Source organism: Leptopilina boulardi, unplaced genomic scaffold, assembly GCF_019393585.1.
Source record: "Leptopilina boulardi isolate dan_hultmark-lab unplaced genomic scaffold, ZJU_Lbou_2.1 LbouV2_193, whole genome shotgun sequence".
NCBI classification, from domain to species: domain Eukaryota; kingdom Metazoa; phylum Arthropoda; class Insecta; order Hymenoptera; family Figitidae; genus Leptopilina; species Leptopilina boulardi.
In genome coordinates, this window is record NW_026137744.1 from 141,133 (window position 1) to 163,770 (window position 22,638).

At 23.6% G+C, this 22,638-nt stretch overlaps 3 protein-coding genes across 5 annotated transcripts; 1 reads left to right on the plus strand and 2 right to left on the minus strand.

Annotated features, from left to right (window-relative positions):
• Positions 1-21: 21 nt before the first annotated feature.
• LOC127277995 (NPC intracellular cholesterol transporter 1-like) lies at positions 22-6,453 on the minus strand. Its single transcript, XM_051299476.1, has 11 exons — positions 6,259-6,453; positions 5,025-5,178; positions 4,583-4,764; positions 3,994-4,240; positions 3,560-3,636; positions 2,959-3,406; positions 2,630-2,869; positions 2,149-2,451; positions 1,374-1,938; positions 817-1,299; positions 22-536 (listed from the first exon to the last, which is right to left on the minus strand). The coding sequence occupies exons 3-11, from the start codon at positions 4,678-4,680 to the stop codon at positions 142-144; spliced, it is 2,856 nt and encodes a 951-aa protein (XP_051155433.1). The 5' UTR covers positions 4,681-4,764; positions 5,025-5,178; positions 6,259-6,453; the 3' UTR covers positions 22-141.
• Positions 6,454-6,962: 509 nt separating this feature from the next.
• On the minus strand, positions 6,963-17,787 carry LOC127277988 (spatacsin). 2 transcript variants are annotated; one of them, XM_051299462.1, is made up of 22 exons: positions 17,554-17,787; positions 16,808-17,105; positions 16,291-16,457; positions 15,839-16,189; positions 14,962-15,753; positions 14,701-14,873; positions 14,318-14,592; positions 14,034-14,198; positions 13,725-13,952; positions 13,385-13,576; positions 13,045-13,164; positions 12,769-12,940; positions 11,286-11,509; positions 11,018-11,169; positions 10,570-10,888; positions 10,111-10,276; positions 9,530-9,895; positions 9,271-9,423; positions 8,974-9,122; positions 8,397-8,798; positions 7,883-8,202; positions 6,963-7,429 (listed from the first exon to the last, which is right to left on the minus strand). In XM_051299462.1, exons 2-22 carry the CDS (start codon positions 17,084-17,086, stop codon positions 7,216-7,218), a joined length of 5,379 nt encoding a protein of 1,792 aa, XP_051155419.1. In that variant the 5' UTR covers positions 17,087-17,105; positions 17,554-17,787; the 3' UTR covers positions 6,963-7,215. The 2 variants fall into 2 exon arrangements, with proteins under 2 accessions (XP_051155419.1, XP_051155418.1); XM_051299461.1 differs by having other exon boundaries at positions 16,808-17,324.
• Positions 17,788-18,086: 299 nt separating this feature from the next.
• Positions 18,087-21,182, plus strand: LOC127277993 (GTP-binding protein Rit2). Of its 2 annotated transcripts, XM_051299473.1 has the most exons (6): positions 18,087-18,617; positions 18,814-18,870; positions 18,961-19,034; positions 19,778-19,969; positions 20,100-20,355; positions 20,387-21,182. In XM_051299473.1, the coding sequence occupies exons 1-5, from the start codon at positions 18,476-18,478 to the stop codon at positions 20,340-20,342; spliced, it is 708 nt and encodes a 235-aa protein (XP_051155430.1). In that variant the 5' UTR covers positions 18,087-18,475; the 3' UTR covers positions 20,343-20,355; positions 20,387-21,182. The 2 variants fall into 2 exon arrangements, with proteins under 2 accessions (XP_051155430.1, XP_051155428.1); XM_051299471.1 differs by having other exon boundaries at positions 18,089-18,617; positions 20,100-21,182.
• The last annotated feature ends 1,456 nt before the right edge of the window (positions 21,183-22,638 follow it).

Consider the following 22,638-nt stretch of genomic DNA (forward strand, 5'->3'; position numbering starts at 1 on the left):
AAATAAATATATATATATAAATGAATTAAAACAGAATTTTTTATTTCTCTATACTTTTTTTTTGTATAAATATTTCTTTTATAAAGTTTTTTTTTCCCTGTAAATCCAATATTTATGAAAAATAAATTATAAATGTATATTCTACGATTTATTAAGAGGAACACTTTCCTCCTCTATGGGTCCTTTAATTGTCTGAAGTTCTCTCTCTTGAATTTCTATTTCTCTATGAAGACTACGAGGTCCAATTGTACTTAAAACTACTGGCAATAGCAATAAACCGTGCCATAGACCAATAACAATTACCAGAAGAAATATTTTGAAAAATGATTGAAATACATAAGCTCGTGAAAATACGAGCAATGAAAGTGCCAATAGAGTTGAACCCGCTCCATAAGTAACGGCAGCACCAATGTGACGAACTGCAGTCAAAATTCGTGATCTTCTATTTAATTTTCCATCTCGAGATTTAGCTACTAGAAATGCATGAGCCACGTGTGCGGCATAATCGACGCTTAATCCAACTGCCAATTCGAGACCTGAAGAAATTTCAAAAAAAAAAAAAAATATCACACCAGTTTTGATAAAAATTAAGTTAATTTTAATTAACCATGAATTTTTTTGTCAAGCCAAAAATTTTTAATAGAATTTCTATTTTTTGCTATCAAATTCTCCTTTTTCAGGGGGAATTTAAAAAAAAAATTTCACAGATTATGAATTTTAAGAAAATGAATTCTCGAAAATTTGATATTTTCAATAATAAAGTTCACAAAACTAATTGAATTATTAAAAAAAAAAAATAATAATAATCTTTTATACCTATGCAAGAAACAATATCAATCGTGAGTCCCCAGTAGAACATAAATCCACATACATCTAAAAGTGTAAGCAGAACACAAAGTAAAATCCAAAAACAAGTTTGTGGCTCGCCAATTAATAATGTTGTCATTCCCATAACGCAAATTAATGCCAAAAGAATATTTCTCGTCACTTCCTGTGCAATAACTTTGTCCGTTACCCATGATGCAAACATTTTACTCCAAACAATTGTGAAACCATCAATTTTACTATTTGCCGCAATTCTTTTACTTTCGTCCATTGCCGGTATCCATTCATTGGGTGAGGAGAATTTAAAAAATGAAAAATCCACACTTGCAATAAAAATTGATGGCGTATTTTCGCCACATGTTAAATTCCCCTCAAATCTAAAATTACTTTGATAAATTCCTCCTTTTTGACTGAAGAGAAATTTCGAAAGATAAAAATAAAATTGTTTTGAGTCGATAACTGTCTTCTTTATATCTAAAATTAATTATTATAAATATATAAGACCTTTTAGAATACTAGAAAAAAAATTAATTGTTTTAATTTCATACCTTCTCCATAATAAATATCAATAAATTCCGCGAAATCATGAGGCCAAGATTTGACATTCTCAATGTAACTGAGATTTTTTAAATCATCAACAAGATGAATTATTTGTGGAAAATTTTCAGGAATATCAATTTTCGATAAGAAGAGAAAAGCATGTTGTCCTCGTTCGGGAAATTGTTTATTGCGAACTTGAATATAATCATTGAGATGACTTCCCTCTGGTAGAAACCACATTGGATCGAACCATTGTTCCAAATGATAGGATCCTAAACCTCCAAATGTTGCCAAAACAATTGTAATAATAATCACAATTATTTTTCCCACACGAGTTAAAATTACTTTAGAATATATTTTATCAATAAAATTCCATGATATCGAATGTTTTGTGCCCAATTTAGGTGATTCATAATTTAAATGTACAATACATGGAATTGCACCGTTTCTTTTCTCTTCCATTCGTTTTGCGTCGATCATGAAAAAAGCCACGAATATCGTTACCTGAAGTAAAAATGTAACAAGAACTCCAACTGCCGCATAAATGCAAAACGACTGCAAACATGGTAATATCTGTAATTAATTTTGGAATTAGTTAATATTAATAAACTCTTATTTAATATTTTCAAAATATTAAATTGTTTAATTCTTTAGTTTTATTTAAAATTATATTTACTTCGAGTTATAAAATTTAATTTGATATTGAAATTTAATTACTATTAATTAAGGAATTAAAATTGTTTTTTTAAAAATTAATTTATAATAATAATAATAAAGACTTGCAGTGGATGTGCCAATGATGAATGCAACAACATCGGTGAGTGATGTGATGGAAATTGCAGAACCAGCGTGACTTAACATTAAAGCAACTTTTTCTTGCAATGGTTTGACGCGATTTATTTTTTCAGAGAGCACTTGTTCCCAGGATGCGGCCATAACGAAAACATCGTCAACTCCAAGACCCATTAACATAAATGGCAAAGAATTATGAACTGGACCATAGGGAACGCCAAAAAGAGAGCAAATACCAATAGCAGCTATAAAAGCAGCTCCAATACACAAGAGAGCAATACTAGAGAGACAAAACTGTAACAATAGAAAATCTATTAGACAAAATTGAAAAAAAAAAATACACAACATTTTTAACAAATGGAAAAATAAAAAACATCTGTTTCACATATTGAAATAAAATAAAAGCTAAATCAAAATTTAATAGGTAAAATAATAGAAAATATTTTTTATTTGTTTTGAGCATAATACTCACTCGCCATTCGATCCAATTAAAATTAGAAAGAACAAGTTGCACATATAAAAACATTAAAATAATTCCTATTGTTAATTTATCAGCATCTTGAAACATAGTCGAAGAACTTATATCGCCAAAACTTCTACCGGCTTCATACCAAAGTTGAAGATTATTTTCTCCATTTTTTTTCAATTGATTCTTACTTTGCTCCAATTCATCGAGAAAAGCCGATTCCCATTTCAATACTTCGTTAGTTGCCTATAAAATAAAAATTTCCACCTTAAATTTAATTTAAAATGAATGAGACGAAAAAAAAGTATTTTTTTTTTAAAATAAACTTACCTTACCCAGTCGGCTGTTCCCGCGTCGTTGCCAATTTTATTCAAATTAACATTGGAAAAATTTACATGAGTGACAAATTCCGTTTTCACAGCTTTTGCTGATATTATTCTTCCCAATTCGTCTCTCATTATTCCACCAAGAAGTTCTGTGTAATTCATTGGATGTCCCAATGTTGGACTTATTTGAGTTGAATTTAATTTTCTTATTATATCTTCCTTTGTTTGAGATTTTATCAAATTAGAATTAAATTCCCAAATATCGAGGATACTAACTAGGAGGCAACCTTTTTGAAAACTATTAAAAATTGAACAATATGTTTTTGTGGAAGCATGAACACTTGGTTCAAATGCTGATTTATTCATTCGTGCTCCTGGTTCTTCGTCGAAAAAGTCATTATCCAATTCGTCAATATCTCTTTTATCTCGTAAATTCACATTAGTAACAACTGGAATTCTGAAATATAAAAAAGAAACTAAATAAATAATTAAATAACTTTTAAGTGAAATTTAATTGTAATAACTAAATTAAAAAAATACAATGAATAATAATAGTTGATGTATTTTATTAGAAATGAATGATTATTTAAAATTAAAACAAAAATTATACTTGAAGCACACGTCCGTCCAAGCAATATGTGGATAATTTGTTTGTACTCCAATTATACGAGTTGTTATTTCATTTAGCTGAAATTTAAAAATTCGTGAAAATAAAACTTTTATTTGTCCGTACAAATTAATTTTAAAATTCACACTGAAATTTTTTTGTATAATTTTTTTTTTTTTAAATTCTCCAAAAATTCGAAGAAATGAAATTTTGAATTAAAAAAAAAAAACTCCTAGCTAATGAAATTCTATCAAATTGAAATTTATCTAAATGACTATTTTCTTTAATGAAAAATCGAGCAGATGAACTTTTTGAAAAATAAAATTTTTTAAAAATATTACAAAAATTTTGTAAAATTAAAATTTGAAAAAATAATAAAACGACTTAATTATTTTATAATTTAAAATAAATAGTGAAATAATTTATAATTATTATACCTTATATAAAGCTTCTGGAGTTAAAATATCATCGCCAGTCAATATAATTGTTTCTTGACGTTGTGCTTCGCCAAATTGTGATATCAGCCATTCTGTATCTCGAATGAAATCGGAATCGGGAGGAACCCATAATTTTAAAGGATTTTTCTCTTGTCTGAATCGATAAAATCCTATTGTACAAAAAGCAATCACTATCAATGAAGCTGTTATCCATCTTTTTGGATGTCTTGTAATTTTAAGACCCAATCTGTAAAAATTCTTTTTTTAATTTATAATATTAAAATAAATTTGCAAAAAAAAATTGATTTAAATTATTTTTAAAAGTTTACAAATTTTAAGTTCAATTTAAAAATTTGCATAGTTTTCTATTTTATTTTTTAATTAGACATTTATTTTCTATAATCTTATTTATTTAAAATCGAGTTTACTTAAAATTGTCAATATTTTGAAATTAAAATGCTAATTAATATATTATTTTAAATATGAATCACTTTTAAATGGTTTCTAATTTAATGACTTTTTTTATTTATAAAATTTTTGAATATCTAAAGTTTAAAAAAAATATCCAGCATCATGCTTTTGAACTTACTGATAAAAGAAATGTTCCACAATTTGAGAAATTCGTTCGGGAATTAATTGCAAATGTTCGCGAATTGATCTCTTCTGAGAAATTTGTTCTATTTCCATCTTTCCATAAAAAAGTGTATTTTAAACATTACATTTAAGTAATATGGCCATTGTTTTGAAAATATTATATTAATCAATTCAATCCTAAAATTAAAATAAATATTAAATTTACAAAAAATTTTAGAAAAATGAAAAATATATATTATTTTATAATGATTTTTAAGGTTAAGATTATTCCCGCATGTTCAATTATTCATATGCAATAATTGTATTTATTTTTTAAAAGTTTATTAGTAGGGAAAATATTTTAACAATGAATTTTTCAACAACAAAAATAAAAGAATATCACTATCTTTTTTTTAGAAAAAAAAAACAATAGAAAATTATATAATAAAAAAACTCACCCATCATTATTATGTTTACACCGTTTAAATCTAAATTATTTAATGACAATAACTAGATTGTAATTAATTCGTAATGCCTCTTTTTAATTAAAGCAATGAATTTTGTCAGTATAGTCAAGTTCTTTATTATGTATACGGAATTGATGTCAAGGATCTATGAAAAGAAACGTTTGGCCACACTTTCATTGATTTTTTTTTTTGCATTCTATAGATGAGCTAAATTATATACTTAAAATAAAGATTCTTTGGCAATTCTACTTTTGAATATTTGTTTTTTTTTTTTTTTTTTACTAAAAATAAACAATTATACACTTTGTTTACAAGCATCTGTCAAATTACTTTTTTGAACATTTTCTTTTTCTATACAAGAGGGCGCTTTTCAAATTCAAATTTTGTTTTGAAACTTTATTAATATTTATATAATTAATTATTAATTTATTAATTAAATGTAAATTAATTAATTTTTCACTTTTTCATTAAAAACTTTATTTAAAAACTAAAAGCACAATTTTTTTTTCTCTCTAAAATATTAATTAATTATGTACAGCACTTTATTGAGATAACAAAGTCTGCGTTTTAATCTTATATTCAATTGAACAAAGTGTCAATTAGGTTGATTTGGTTGATTTGCATAGTAAACTGAAGGATAATAAAGTTTTGAAATGATTAATAATAATCATACAAGTGAGAATCTCGCCAGTATTGGCCGCTATACTAAAAAAAAAAATTAATTATCATAATTTAAACAAATTTTTCATATATTACCTTTAACATATTTAATCTTATTTATTACTAATTTTATTTATTTACCATAATTATGTGTAATTATAAAAAATTAATAATTTGAATTATTCTTATTATATTTGTTTATTCTTTATACTTTTTAGAATAACAAATGATATAAAGTATAAATTTTATTTTTATAAAATTTTAATTATTAATTCGTTTAATAAAAATAAATTAATAATAATTAATTAATTATAATCGCTTTCGGAAACAAAGTAGATATATCTGTTTGCGATTTCTGTGAAAATATGCGTGAAATATCTGTAATGTTGATAATCACACATATATTTTATTATCAAAATGATATGAGAAAGTCACTGATATAAAAAAAAAAATTATATTGTGCAATAAAATTGCAACAAATAGTTTAAAATTTACTAAAAATAATAAATTTGTAGTTCCGTTTATTGCAAAAAAAAAAAAAAAATGTAAGAATTATTTTACTCACTTAAAATTTTGTCGACCAATTTAGAATAGATTTCATCTTCTCAGCATTTAACAAAAATTCCTTAAGCAATAAAAGTCCGAGGTTCATTGAATTTTTTTTTCTTCTTATAAGAACTAAAAATGCGATGTCAACATGTCTTCACCATCAACTGACTAGTGACTACTGTGTAAGAATGATATTCGTACTGATGAATGCCAAATAAAACGACGGATTAGATAACTCATATCCTCTCTTCCACATTTATTCATTCATTCATTAATTACTGATTCTTATTTTTGCCATTATTAAAAATTTGTAATCATTATTTTATTTTTTGCTTCTCTGTATAAACATTTTCAATTTTTTTTTATTAAAGATTTTTCCCAACTTTTACAAAATTTAATTTAAATTCTATTTTTTTCTCGCATTTAATGATTATTTTTCAACTTTATGTTTCAAGGCTAATTTATTTTGAATGACAATTATAAACTATAACTAGATATTAAATAAAGATCGCATGTCATATTGATAGTTGCAATGGAAAAAAAAAATTACTTCTTATAGATACACAATTTTTGTTGTAATAAGGAAAAAAAAAAAATTATCAGCCTAAAATAATAAATACATAAAATAAAAGAAATCAAAAAATGGGAGAAAGAAAAAACTGGTAATTTAAGAAAAACTTGTTTATATTTTATAATCAAAAAATACAGAACATTTATTTTTAAAAACAAGTTCCATACAAAAAATATATATTTATTTATATATGTTTTAGATATATAACAGTACATTTTATGAACATAATAAATATTAATATTTATATTATTATATAGAGAAAAAAATCTCATATATATTTTTAAAGAGCATTTGCATTCAAATAGAGTTTAACTCTATAATATTTTTTTTCTTTTTTAATAATATATATAGAAATGATTCATAAATTTTTGTAAAAAAAAATAAAAAAAAAAGAATTATCGACTAGCTTATAAAACCTGAATCGTCATAACGATTTTTCCAGACTGTATCTTTTAGATACGAGCCAATGGCAGGAGTTTCTAACATTGTTTCAATAATATCTTTAAAACCAAGTTGACTTGCTATAACATATTTAAATTGCGTGTCGTTCAAATGAGCCACCAGCATCCTCATGTTCATTGTCATGGACTTTGTAATATTCTTCTCAAGACGATATCTTAAATTGAAATTTTAATAAATAAATAAAACAAAAATTGCATTGAAATGCAATTTTAGAATTTAATTTTTCTTTTTTCCATAGTTTGTTAATGTGAATAAAAAACGTAAAAAAAAAATAAAACTTACATTTTAACAAAAAAATTAATTCTAAAAAACAAATTTTTGTATTGGATAAAAAATAAAAAGTAATTTGTAATTATCTAGGTACGAATAAAAAAAGAAATAATTTCTACAAATTATTAAATTTTTTAAAAATAGATTTTAACGATTTTAGATGAAACATAGAATGAATCTACAAATTTTTAATGATTTTATATTCTTTCTCTCTTTTATGAATAAAATAAAATTTCTCTTGAAATTATTTTTAAGAATTAAATTAAAAATTATCAAAATTCTCATTGAAAAATTGTGTAATAATATAATAAAAATTGAATTCTATGAAATTTCTTACCTTCGAACACAATCATTGATAATTGATATTGTAAATCTATTGGATATTACGAATTCTTTTAAATATTTCGTTTCTCCTTGATGAATACAATGATTATAAACAGCATTTGCCCAATCGACATGATGATTATAAGCCCTTGCGACAATTAAAGCTTGTGGAAAATTCAAAAATTGACAAATTGCTTTATCAACCTCATCTTTATTTAAATTTAAAATGCAAGTAAATTGATGAGTTTGTTGAACTGCATAGAGTAAAGAAATTTGCAGAGCCACTAATTCAGCCTGATGTGAAGAATGATTCGCTAAATTTAATTTATTGTCCTAAAAAAAGAATTTTTGTTAAATAGCAAAATTTTTATTATTCAAGTTTTATTCAATGAAAAATGAAAAAAAAAAAACCACCCTCTGGTCTAGATTTTAATTTATTTTCCCTTTTTATTTAATTTAATTTTTAAATTTTAATAAAAAAAAAGGTTTAAAATTTGAAAATTTTCAGTTAAAATAATATTTCAAACCTGTAAGAAATATTGCGTAGCGAGAGTGAAATTAGAAATTGCCAATTGTAATCTCTTCTCTGTAATTTCATTTCTCGTTAAATTCACGTCTGTTGGACTAGGATATTGAGATTTAAGATTCTCCTTTTTTGCTTCACTAATCAATTCGTCGATAATTTCTCGAGCTTCAGTTTCCCAAGTTAAAGCAATTTCATAATATAAACGAAAATGAAGTGCAATAATATTTAATAATTCCTTATTCTCTGGACAATAACGTTTTACAAAATCGAGAAGAGCCATTTTTAAACCTGGAACTTTGTCTAAACCTTTTCCTAATAAAAATTCAAATTGATCGTGCTCTTTGAGTATTTTAAAAACATAATTCATTTCAGTAAAACGACCAACACCGGTAACAAGACGCACCTGGGAAAATTTATATATATTCTTTAGAGATTAAATTAAAATAATCCAATTAATTAATTTTTCAAAAACTGAGCGAAAACAATTACATATTGACGATATTTTTTTCTCAATTAAAAATATAATTATTTCAATATCATATATATATATATTATTTTTCATTATAATTTTTCCTTACCAATAAACTCCAAAGTTTTAAATTTTGTAAAGCATTAGCCAATTGTTGACATTTTCTTAAAACTGAGGCAATACCTTCCATGTTACAGGAAGTCGTAAAACAATCGTGAGATCTTATTAATAATTCCACAGCAATTTTAAGAGTTATCACTATAAATAAATACCAAATTAAAATTTTTTACAATTTTCCTCTCTTTTCATCGAATTAAAAAAAAAAAAAAATTAAAATAACTGAATCTAATTTTTTCCACAATTTTATCAATAATCTCTAATATTATAAAGCCTATCTTGTACGTACCATTTCGTTTTTCACCATTCGAATGTCCTAATAATTTACTAGCAATATCAAGTAATTTCAATCCCAAAATTGAAGTGTCTTTGGATAATTCAATCACAGAATGAAGACTAATATCAAGAGGATAACTCCAGATTGTTGAATCGTTATTTCCGTCTGGAATTTGTTAAATTTTAGATTATTAATATTTTTCACAAGAATATTTTCTCAAACTTGCTATGATTATTATTTGTTTAATTATTTGTTTTATTTTAAAATATACCTTCTACAACTCGAGTAATAGAAGCAACAATCTCCTCAGCCAAAAATTGAGCAACTTCATGACTTTCAATTTGATATGCACTTATTATATCTTTAGCAATTTCCAATGTACGATCGTAATTACTTAAAACAACATCCTGCAAAAGTCTCATTGGATCATTAAGAATCAGTAAAGAATGATAACTTTTTCCTAAAGTTGTAGATAATTTGTAACAGGTGACAATTCTCGTTCCAATTGTGACACCGCTTCGAAGACTTTTTAATAATTTCGTCAATATCATTAAACAATCTGATTCCTCTTGATTTATTGTTGTTGTTGTTGTTGCTGCTGCTGATTCGTTAGCTTCATGAATTCCGCTCAAATTTACTGGCAAAAAATAAGGACAAAAATATTCAATTTATTAAATAATATCTAAAAATAGCGATTAATTAATCAAAAATAAGTGGCTTTTAAATAATTTAATTCAAAAAACAAAATTTGTTTTTAATTTAGAAAAAATGTTATAATGTAGAAAAATAGAAAAATAATTAAATAATTTTAATAGATAATTAAAAGCAATTAAGAAAATATATTTATATTACAAGATGAAGACGATGGCAATATGGAAAGTCCTTTATTTCTCAAGATCCCAAGTCTTTGCTTTATATTTCCTGATTCAGAAATCAACATTTTTTGCTGAGCAGTTAATTGATAAGGCGAAATCTCCCCCTCAGCTAAACTTAAACACAGCATCAAAATTTGTATATCCTTGAAAAATAATAAAAGATTATTACAAAAAATTATTCACATATACAAAGTCAAATAAACTTGTTGGTAATTGAAAATTTTTTTATATATATAAAAATAAAACATACTAATGAATTATAAAATTATTTTCTAGATATATTAATTATATTAATTTATATATTATAATTATTATAAAAAAAATTAAATTATTAAATTAAATAAAATAAATTGTTTTTCTGTTTTCAATTGAAAATATGATACATTTTTACATTTTAATTAATTTAAATCGGACAAGTGAAAATTCGATTACTTACTTTATGCTTGTAATTGAAAATTGCACTTATTCTAAGTGCTGTGCCTAATTTTCCAGCGTCTAATAATTTATTAATTAACAATTCTAAAGCAGCCTTCTCCTGTGAATCATTGAGAATACAAGTAATTTGTAAATTATTCAATTCAGAGAGAAGTTCAGTTTTTAATTTACGAAAAATTTCATTTTCATTTTTAATCTCAATATTTTCTGGACCAGCAAGAATGCAAGATTTCCACATTGCCATTTCTGCTTTATCACAAGTTTGACAGTCATTGGAATTTTCCTTAAGTATCTCTAAAGCCAATTTTAAAATTTCAAACCTAAAAAGAAAAAAAATTAAAGAAACAATATCAACTTTACAGTATGTTAATTTTATTCATAAATATTTAATTTAGTTTTCCAATTTATTTTAATAAACCTCAAAATACATTTATTTAAACAGCAATTACCTCTCTTTACAAGATTGAATTTTTTCAGCATGTTCAACAAAAAATTCTGCTGCTTTTTCATAACACACTTTATATAATTTAAAATCAGCTGAACATTTTTTCCAGAAATTTGATTCAATAATACCAGTTTGTTTTTTGAATTCACTTCGACACTGTTACATATTAAAAAAATTAAAAATGCATACAAATTGATTAATTTTAGTTCAAATTACAAAATAATTCATTAATACTTACTATAAATTAATAAATAAATAAATTAATATTTTACCTGTGCAAGAATTATTTTCGACGGTTTAAAATTTGCTACTTTTGACAATTCTAAGGCACTCGTATAATTTTCTTCCTTCAATAATTCATTGATACATCTTTCAATTTCGTTATTAAAAATTTGCTCATTATTAACGATGTCAAAAAATAAAAAATTAAATACAACATCTGTTTTTATTAGGATATTCATTATTTCTAATAGTGAATAAAAATTTGGTGTATTAACTGTAAAAAAAGGATTTTTTATTTTATATACCTAATAATAAAGAACAGAAAAAATAACACTGTCCGACAAAAATGATTTTTTTTTCTGCCCCTCGGATAATTCCGGTCACTTTCGATAGATTTTTACACGCTGATTACGAATCTGCAAATAAAAATGCTCTAGCACGTCCAGTTTCTGAGAAAATTAGTGTTAAAAAGTCGAAAATGCGTGTTTTTGGCCATATTTGAATTTGAATAAAATAAAAACAAGAGGTGCTAGAATCTTGTTCTTGGGTTCAAATGAAAGCTTGAAACTTAAACAACAATTCCATGAAGGGAAAAATTAAAGGCATAATGATAAGGCTGTTAAAACTTATTTTTTCATTTGCGATTAATTTTGTCATTTTTCATATTCAACGAACACTGTATATAACCCTAACATTTTGAAACAAGTGACAAGCAAGTGAATGAAACATCATTCGAATTTTAAAATTTTTCAGTTGACTTTCAGGTTACTTATTATCTAATTAATTTTCTATTAACTATTTTCGTCAATCGTGACGAGTATAAACACACAAACTTTAATAAATAATAAATAATTATCACAAATAACAAAATTTCACAATACACCTAAAAAAGTTTATATAATTAACATCTTATTAGTTTCATTTAACATAAAATTGAAAGTTAATTATTTATTACTGTATTTTGTTAATAAAAACAATTCGGCCCAGCGTTCTGCAGAAGTCTTCAAAAAACTGTATAGTGAACATTATCTTATTTAAATATGGTTTAAAGAAGGTAAGTTTAAAAATTAATAGATAATAAGTAACCTGAAAGTCACGTGAAAAATTTTCAAATTCGAATGATGTTTCATTCACTTGTTTGTCACTTGTTTTAAACTATTAAGGTTATACACGGTGTTCGTTGATTATGAAAAATGACAAAATTAATCGCAAATGAAAAAATAAGTTTTAACAGCCTTATCATTATGCCTTTAATTTTTCCCTTCATGGAATTGTTGTTTAAGTTTCAAGCTTTCATTTGAACCCAAGAACAAGATTCTAGCACCTCTTGTTTTTATTTTATTCAAATTCAAATATGGCCAAAAACACGCATTTTCGACTTTTTAACACTAATTTTCTCAGAAACTGGACGTACTAGAGCATTTTTATTTGCAGATTCGTAATCAGCGTGTAAAAATCTATCGAAAGTGATCGGAATTATCCGAGGGGCAAAATCATTGTCGGACAGTGTAATTATTCATATATTTTTGTTACCTGTTAAATTTTTGAAAAAATCACAACTCGTCAAAATTTCTAAAAATTTTATCTGTAAACATCTACTTTGAAAACATTTTCCCAAGGCAGTTATAAGGCATTTCACTACCACTGTTTCGATCCAATAAATATTATCTAAATACGTTTCGTCAGTTTCCCAATCGATCATTTTCTAAAAAGAAAAAAAAAAGAAAAAAATAGAAAATATTTATTTTACTTTAAAGTAATATTTTTATTTGAATATAAAATTTATAAACAATTTTCTTAGAAACTTACATTACATTTGAGCGACGAACAACTTGAAATAAAATTTGTTAAACTCGTTTTGCATTTTTCGAAATCTCCTAAACATATGCACTCAACCAAAAATTCAGAAAAGAGTCTTAACGGATTTTCCTGTAATTTTTATGAAAAAAAAAAAAAATTTAACTTATTTTTTCTAAATATTAAATTTTATTAATAATAATAATATATGTTCTATAAATAAATTTTAAAAATATCATTTTTTTAAGATAATTAATATTGAAAAATATTATTTAAAAATGTTATATTTTGTAAATTTAGAAAATTGTAAACATTTAAAATTTTATTTTCATCATAAATAAAATTTACTCACCGGCATGAAAATCGTCAAACCCTTATTAAAAGTACTGACATAATTATGATAAACCAAATTATTAAAAAGTTGCATAACTTTACTCGCCGACCAAACTTGATCTTCTAAAGAATCTTTTGAATTGAGAAAAAATTCTGAATCTTCCACAGACACCACAAGCCAAAAATAACAATGTGTTGCAGCAGAAGATGGCTAGTAAAATAAAATATATACATATAATTAATTATAAAAAAAATAATGTTAATACTAAGTGTAATTAATGACAAAATTTCGTAAAAAGAAATATATTCTAATTCAAAAATAGTTTGCAAAAAATAAAAAAAAGTAAGTAAATTATTACTTCATAGCAGGAAGCTAAAACCGTAAGAATTGGTGCCTTTAAAGTTCGAGAAGCTTTTAATAAAGTTCTCGGTGGATCTTGACTTTTGTGACATTTTAAAACAATTTGCCATAAATCATTATTAAATAAACGAGTTTCTAAATTTGCAAATGAACCATCAGTAAACGAGGAATGTTCTCTAACTGACTGACAAATTTCTCGAGTCAGTGTTGTTGATTCTAATGAAACCTATATAAAAATAAAACAAGTTTTAATCTTAAATTACAAATTAAATTCAAACGTATTTTATATTGAAAAAGCAATTATTACCTGTTTAACTATAACTTTATTATAAAGACCATGTCTAGAATCACAAATTTTATTTTTAGAATCTTCATCTACAGAATTTAAGCTCAACAAATGAGGATTATTTAACGATAATATTAAATGCTCACGAAGATTTGGATTTTTAAACAAAACAATATTCTCCAAAATCTGAAAAAAATAAAATTTCAACTATTGTATTTTATATTAAATAAATTTGTTTTTCAAATTTCTCATAAAGAAATTAATGTTTTCCAATAAATTAGTTAAGTTTTTATTATAATATTTACCTGTTCGGAAGGATAAGAAAATATTTGACCCACTAAAATATATTCAAACCACATATCATGAGATGCTAAAAATTTAAGAAATAATGTTGGAATAGTTGCATTGTGTGCTCTTGCGAAACGTACGATAATATCCCATGTTTTTAAAGCTAATACAAATTCTCGTGGTTCTTTAATTAAATTAATTATCAATGATGAATTAAAACTCCTCTCCAAATGTGATAATACTGTCATTAAGTCTTGTTGATTTTTATACACAACTGATTCCAATAAATTTCCTGAAATCAGGAGGAAAATTCCAAATTAACACAAAATCAATTTTTTTTTTAAATAATCACAATATATATATATATATATATATATATATATAAAAAATATTAAAATACCAATAGAGAAATTTAATTTCTTTTCAACTAAAGCAGCAACTGTTACATGAAGTCTCAAATTATCTGAATCAACACCCAATAATTCAATGAAAGATATACAACTACTGACAACGTCCAATTCATTTAAATGTCTCAATGCAAAAATATGTGCCGAAAGTGAAACTTGTGATTTCCTGAAATAATTGAAAAAAAATTGTTGACTATACAAAAAACAATTTTTCTTAAATTTTGAATTTCTTTTTTTCAATTTAAATAATTTACATTTTTGAAGAAATATTGCGTAAAGATTTTCCATCCAATTGATAAAGAATACTGTACGCCATATTTGGTCTTGATTCCTTTAAATAATTAATATATGTTAATTTCTCTTTATGTCCATATTTATGTATTAAATAAGCACTGGAAAAATTAGGCATCAGTTCATTTTTTTGACGCCATTTAAAAAATTTTTTTGAATCAAAATTTTTAAAACCCTCAAGAAGTTGATACATCGTTATATTAATTTGTGAAGATTTCTCTTTAATTTCATTTTTTAAATATGGAAGACGATCTAAAATATTGGCAAAAATTTCTCTTGTTATTGTTAAATGTCCAATTTTGAGTTCTTTTTGTTTTGTAAAAATCTCTTTTAACGATTCGCCTTCTAATAAATTTTTATCATTATTTTTTTTTAAATATTGCAATAAAATTAATGTAAATGCAATTATATCATTAGATTTTAAAAATTCGAGAGAATCTTGAGAAATATATGAAATTCCTTCGAGAATTCCTTGTTCAAATAATTCCAATGATGATGTTGATTCATTATTTTCTTGACACATTTCATTTAAAGAATCCAATAATTTTTTACTATTTTTTGATTCTGTACAATGTTCATGAAAATTTCTCGAATATTTCACAGTGTCAATTTTATGTAAAAAATCTTGTTTATTAATATTACACGATTCTTGTGATAATATTTTATTAAATTCCGAGGGCGTTATTAGACTGCTAAAAAATCTTGTTAAAATTAATTTAAAATCATTCTTCTCTTTATTTGTAAATACTCCAAATCTATAATAATAAAAAAAAAAATAAATTTCATTATTGAATGGTAATTTTATATTTAAAAATTTGCATTTTTTTTTTTCAATTATACCTGCATAAAAAATTAAGAGTCATCTGAATGACAGGTGTCATTGCATTAGAATTTTCAATGGACGAAATCATTTTATCAGTTATTTTTAGATTTCCAAAATTTTTTTCTAATTCATCTTTATCGTCAATTTCTTTATTATCACATTCATAAATAATACTGATCCAATTATTTATTAATTTAATTTTATTATTTATCAGCAGATAATTCCATACTGCATCGTTAGATAATTTTCGTCCAATTTTTGGATTAAAATTTTCAAAATATAATTCAACGTAAATACATTTTTTAATGTCCGAAGACAAATTAATCACATTTTCTAAACTTTTGTGGGATATCAGCTCACCTTGAAGTCTAATTAAAAAAAATTTTTTTTTTTAATTGAACAATAAATTGTTGATTTATTTGTTTAAATTATAATACTATTTTTTATTTAAATACTTTTAAAAACTTACTTATGATTCTTTTCATGTTCTTCTATCCAATTTATCAATTCTAAAGCTTCAAAGTGTTTTTCTTCGAAACCATTAATAATTATTAAATGCTGAGCTAAGTAATTTCTTAACGATGGCTCTGTGCATTTAAAGCAAACTGTGCAAATGAACTCAGATGGATTTTTCTCCTTAAATAAGAAAAATAATATCCAATTTTTTAATAATATACAGTTGTTTTGATGGAATTTTTTTGTTTTGACAATTTTTAAAAATTGATATTTTGTAAATAAACAATAATTTTCAAAGCAAGATGTTCATTAATAAAATTCGAGCTTTTTATCATGGATTTTTAATAATATAAAAAAAAATTTCAATTCTTAAGTTTTAATTTAAAAAAAAATCGAAATATTCAAGTGAAAGATTTTTAAAAATTCATAGTTTTATTTTCATGAAACGTTTTATATTCAATTTTCTCAAGAGAAAAAAAGAAAAAAATGTTTGTTTATCATTAAAATTAAATAGATATAATGACACTTACCACATTCTTTAAAATATGAGTAGCCTTATGAACTTGACGCTTGTTGAGTAGTTCATTTATCCAAATGTCAACCTCATTTGAAAAATAAGATTTAGCCTCATCGTGAGAACATCCTCTTCTATGAATGAGAAATTTATAAGCAAGATTGATATGTAATCCTTTTGCTGAAGCTTCTCTGACAACTTCACGATCTCCCGATGCTCGCCATCCTGACCAAACACCAGCTAATTCCCCGGTCAAAGATTCGACCGGAACTCCACCAACGAGTGCTCCTTCCATTCTTGCACTTCATCGACTTCTTTATATATAAAAAAAAAATTATTTCTCTACTATAATTATATATGAACTTTAAACTTCTTTTCTTGCTGAAATCGTTTATTTAATATAAACGATTTATATGCGAAAAATTTCCCCAACAATAGTTTATATTCTGCATAATATAGACTATTTGATACTTTAGTTCTGAATCATAATAAAAACAAATGATAAATCACTCGCGCACTGACTGACCTACTTGCTGTAATTCACAAAACAATCAAGTAGTGATATCGTTAAAAAAAATTGCCGACATTTGATTAGTCACTCATAAAAGCTTCGTAATATATATGTATATATATATACGCAGACGATGGACAGATAAAAAAAATGTCGGAAAAAGAATATTGCGAGAATATACTAAATACAATTGTTATCTCTTTTTATGGATAACATATACACAGAAATTAGTAATTTTTTTTTTATTTCACCAAAAATGACAGATCATATCATCTATCTTATAAAAACAGCTGATTCGTTGTTTAGTTCTTTGTATATTTATGAATTTCAAATAAAATCTATAATGACGAGTTGAAAACTTTGCTTTAAATAAAAAATAAATATGTACTGTATATTAAATAATCATTAAATATAATTTATTTGAATTAAATTACACTTTTTTTTCTTTTTTTTTTATATTTATTATGAAGATTGTTTTTATATTCCCTAAGCAGAAAAAGAAATAAAGTTCTAATTCTTGTTGATAGAGGATGCTGTTTGATTCTGCGCATTAAAAAAAAATTTGGGTTATGTTTCAAAAATTAAAAATCGAAATCATGAAATTTTGCAGCAAATAAATATTCCACATGAAGAATATTAAAATGAATAATTAATTATAGTCAAATAATAATTTTAAAAGAAAGAAATATTTTTCAAATTTCTCCTCCACTTTTGTGTTCAAGGCGTTCAAGGAAATATTTTAAATTGTCAGTTTAGGCAACTGTTGAAAAAAAGAAGGAGAATTAAGAAAAGAAAACAATTGGGAATTGGTAGAACTGAAATGTGACAGCTCGTCGATCGTTTTGACAATTAGTGACGGGTTACTTATTTATATTATTTGGAATGCGGTGATATGATAAATGTTAAATTAATTATAAATTGACATGATCGGCCTATTAAAAAATATTTCTCTATATAAAAATAGAGTTAATAATCTCTATAGAGCTTATTTAAAATAATAAAACAATAATGACTCGTATTTTCACTGTTCTTTTCATTCCATTCATTCTATCGCTATTGATGGTTGTCAAAAATAAAAATTGTATAAAAAGTTACATCACTTATGGCGATAAAAAAGAAAACAATTAAAGGGGAAAAAAAATTAAACACAGTAAATTTTGTTCTATTTACAAAATGTCAGTTGACATAATTGAAGACAATAATGCATCATCGGATAATAAAAATGATTTGCCGGTTGTTAAACAACCAACAACTCGAGGTGGTCTCAGGGTTTACAAGATTGTCGTTTTAGGCGATGGTGGAGTTGGAAAATCAGGTAATATTTGTTTATGTTTTTTTTTTATAATTAATTAATAAATTATGTATATTACAAGTTTGTTAACATTTTTTTTTATTTGTCATTTTTATATTGTATAGTGAAAATTATTGTATATTATGAAATGTAACTTTATAATATAAATATATTTATTTATATTATATTAAAAAAAAATGATGTGTTAATTTTTTTCCAGCTGTAACGCTACAATTTGTCAGTCACAGTTTTCTAGATTATCATGACCCAACAATAGGTAGAAATTTTGTATATTTTGGTCATTAATATCAATTTGTATTGTATATTATATATATATATATAAAGACGGTAAAATCAATATTTACAGAGGATTCATATCAGCAACAAGCTGTTATCGATGGAGAGGCTGCGCTTTTAGATATTTTAGACACTGCAGGACAGGTTTGTAAACATATCGTATTTTTTTTTTATATAAAATATACTTTTATTTTAATAAAGAAACAATTTTTTTAGATTTCTATTATTTTTCAAACTGTTATTATAATTTTTAATTAATTTAAATTTAAAATATTTAGATAATATTTTTAATAGTTTTATTTTTAAGAAATTATAAATTTTTTTGAAAATGAAAATATTGTTAGTTTTTTTTTTTTTTAATTTATATGACACAAAAAGGTAAATAATGTTCTCATTAATGCATAAATAAATAGTATTCCAAATAAAAGTTATTCGTGCGAGTTTCGAAAAATATAATTTTTATTATTAACTTTTAACTGCATTTATTTTAGTGAAAAAGAAAAAAATTCTGAATAGGCTTTTTTTAGAGAGGCGAAATCTCGATGTCATAATTTTGAAAAATTTCAGAAATAATAAAGATAAATTTTATTTTAACAAAGTATAGATGTATAATAAAAATTATTGACTCTGATATAAAAAACTAAGATTTTTATTCATCAACAGAATTTTTATTGAATATAAATTCTATTTAAGTAAAATTTTATTTAATTTTTTAATATTCTAATAATACTTTAAGTATTAGCGCGATTTCATTTTTTTTTTTTTTTTCATAAAAACATAATTTTTTATTGTTTTTATAAACGATTAATTTTAAGATATAAAATATAAAGAAAATGTTTATATTTAAAATTAATAATTTATTATATTTTATAATAAAAATTAAACAGGTGGAATTCACAGCAATGCGAGATCAATATATGAGATGTGGAGAAGGTTTTATGATTTGTTATTCCGTCACAGATAGACACAGTTTTCAAGAAGCTATTGAATATCGAAAATTAATTTCCCGAGTTAGAGCCAGTGAAGATATTCCGTTAGTGTTGGTTGGCAATAAATTCGACCTTCAACAACAACGGAAGGTATTGTCTCATTATTTTTAATTTTAATTTTTAAAAAATAGTGAAATAGATGAGTGAGTAAAACTCACACTTGACCGGTTATTTTTTTTTTTAGTTATTATATTTAGAAAAAAAAATAATCAAATTTCAGGTGACAACTGAAGAAGGAAAAGTTTTGGCAAATCAATTGGGATGTCCATTTTATGAGACATCGGCAGCTCTACGTCAATTTATTGACGATGCTTTTTATTCACTCGTTAGACAAATTCGCGCTAAAGAAAGATCACGTACAACTGTTCGTAAGCATAGTCGTTGGTGGCGTTTAAGATCGATTTTTGCATTTATTTTCCGAAGAAAAAATAGACATAATCACAATATTCATTATTCCCCTTAATTCAATGAAGTACAAAAAAAAAAAAAAAAAAAAAAAAAAAAAAAAAAAAAAATCTTTTAGAACTTCATTGATATCCGTCAAACAACGAACAACTTTTTATCGTTTTATTGAAAATTTAATTCGAGATGATTTTTTTTCAAAGAAAAAAAAATTGTCTTCCCAATCACACTGCCTTAGGAATAACCCCAGAATACTCTGAGAGCTCTCAAGGATTTAGATTTCAAGTTTTATAAAAGTGTGTATCGTAAAGTCGAAAGAAAGGCAAAAAAGAAAGAAAGATAGAAAAAAAAGCACATTGCCGAAACCAACCCATAAAAAAATTTGTTCTTTTTCTTTCATTTGTTTTTAAAAATGCATACATCGAAGGTAGAAAACTTAACAAAGCACAACAGTATTTCACAATATTTATTGTATTGTAAAAGACGATTTATTTAGAAATGACTCACAAACATTATTTTGTGTTTATGATAGAAACAAAATTTTTATACATAATAGATTTAAAATCCGAGTATTTTATAAAATGGCCTTTCAAATTGCATGAATATTATTGAAATTGTACAAGATTTTTTTAAATCTCTTTTAATTATATTATTATAAATTTTTACTACGCAAAACAAGTAAAAAAAAACCATACTTTTTCATATTTATGACGAAGACCAAAAAATTTTTCAAAAGAAACAAAAAGTGACGCGAATAGTGCAAAATTTCATGTTAAATGTAAAAGCAAATAATTGTCTAGTCGCTACTTAATTAATACCTAGTCAAATTTTGCATTTTGTTTGTATACATTTTATTTATTGAGTTTATAATTTTCACGTTAGATAAATATTTATTATTATATTTTCAATTTATCAAAAATTCAATTTATTTTTTAAAGATTCTTCAAATTTTTTATATGACAATTTTTTTTTTTTCAAAAAATTAATATTTAAATTTCAAATAATATTGAAAAAGAAATAAATCTTTCTAATTTTTTATTTCATATAAAAAATTATTAATGATAAAATAATTAAACAAAAATATTATGATGGATTTTTTTAATTTTTACAATTTTTATATACTTAAATTTTTGAAAAGACTATCACATGTGAAGTATCTTTAAAAAAAAAAACGATTTTTGTGTATATATTTAATTTTTTTAATATTATCACAAATATTTATAAAATATATTTATAAAATTATTATTATTATTTACACAACTGTAGAATTCAGTTTTAAAAATTGTTATTTGCTTTAAATGTGAAAAATATTAGAGCAATATTAAGTCTATGTTTATTTCATTAAAAAGGTGTTAAACATATATTAAAATATAATATATTTAAAATTAGGTAAGTTTAAAAATTCTGAATTAAATTTGAAAAACAATTGAAATATTTCAGTTAAAATTTTAAGGTAATTAAAAAGAATGTTATAATTGTTCAAATTTTGACCCCATATATATATATATATATAATTTAAAAATTGTAATTAAATGATTAAATTTTAAAAATTGTAATTAAATATTTAAAATTTGATCAATCTATTATACATATATATCACATAAATTAGTCTTTGCTGATTAATTTAAATTTTAAAAAGACAATAATACAGAAATGATTCTGTACATTTATGTATTAAATTCACAATTTTAATTACGTTTTTATTGTAAAATTTTTCTTAAAGATTTTTTATGATTCCAAATAAAGATTATTGGTATTTTATTAAATTAATCACATAAATAAATTTATTGTGCGAAATATAACGAATTGATCAAAATTAATATTAAAATATATTTAATATAACATGACAATTTTTTTTTAGTTGTATAATAATAATAGTACGCTATATAAATTATTTACAATCGCGTACCAAAGAACCATAATATATTTAAATTACATTTCAAAGTAGAATTTATTTTCAAAATTTATAATTGTTTAATAGACGCGTACAATTAAAATTTAAAAAGAAAAATTATTCGTTTCCAAGAGATGGATATATAATAGAAAAATAATTTAAAAAAAGATTATTAAGTTATATGTTAAATGTGTGTTTTAGTATAACATTATAAATGTTAGCACGTGAAATCAAAGTTTATAAAAAGAAAGAAATATTAGAAAAAAAAAATATATACCATATGTAAAACATTAGAAATGTATTATACAAAAAAAATATCCCGAGTTTGATTTAATCAAATATCTGTCATTGTCCCAGTTTTCGTCTTTCGTTTTTTTTTTTTTTTAGAAAATTTCCCAAGTAAATTTATTTAAACTAGGCGGTAAGTGGATCAACGATAAATGTTTTTAGACAATTTGTTACA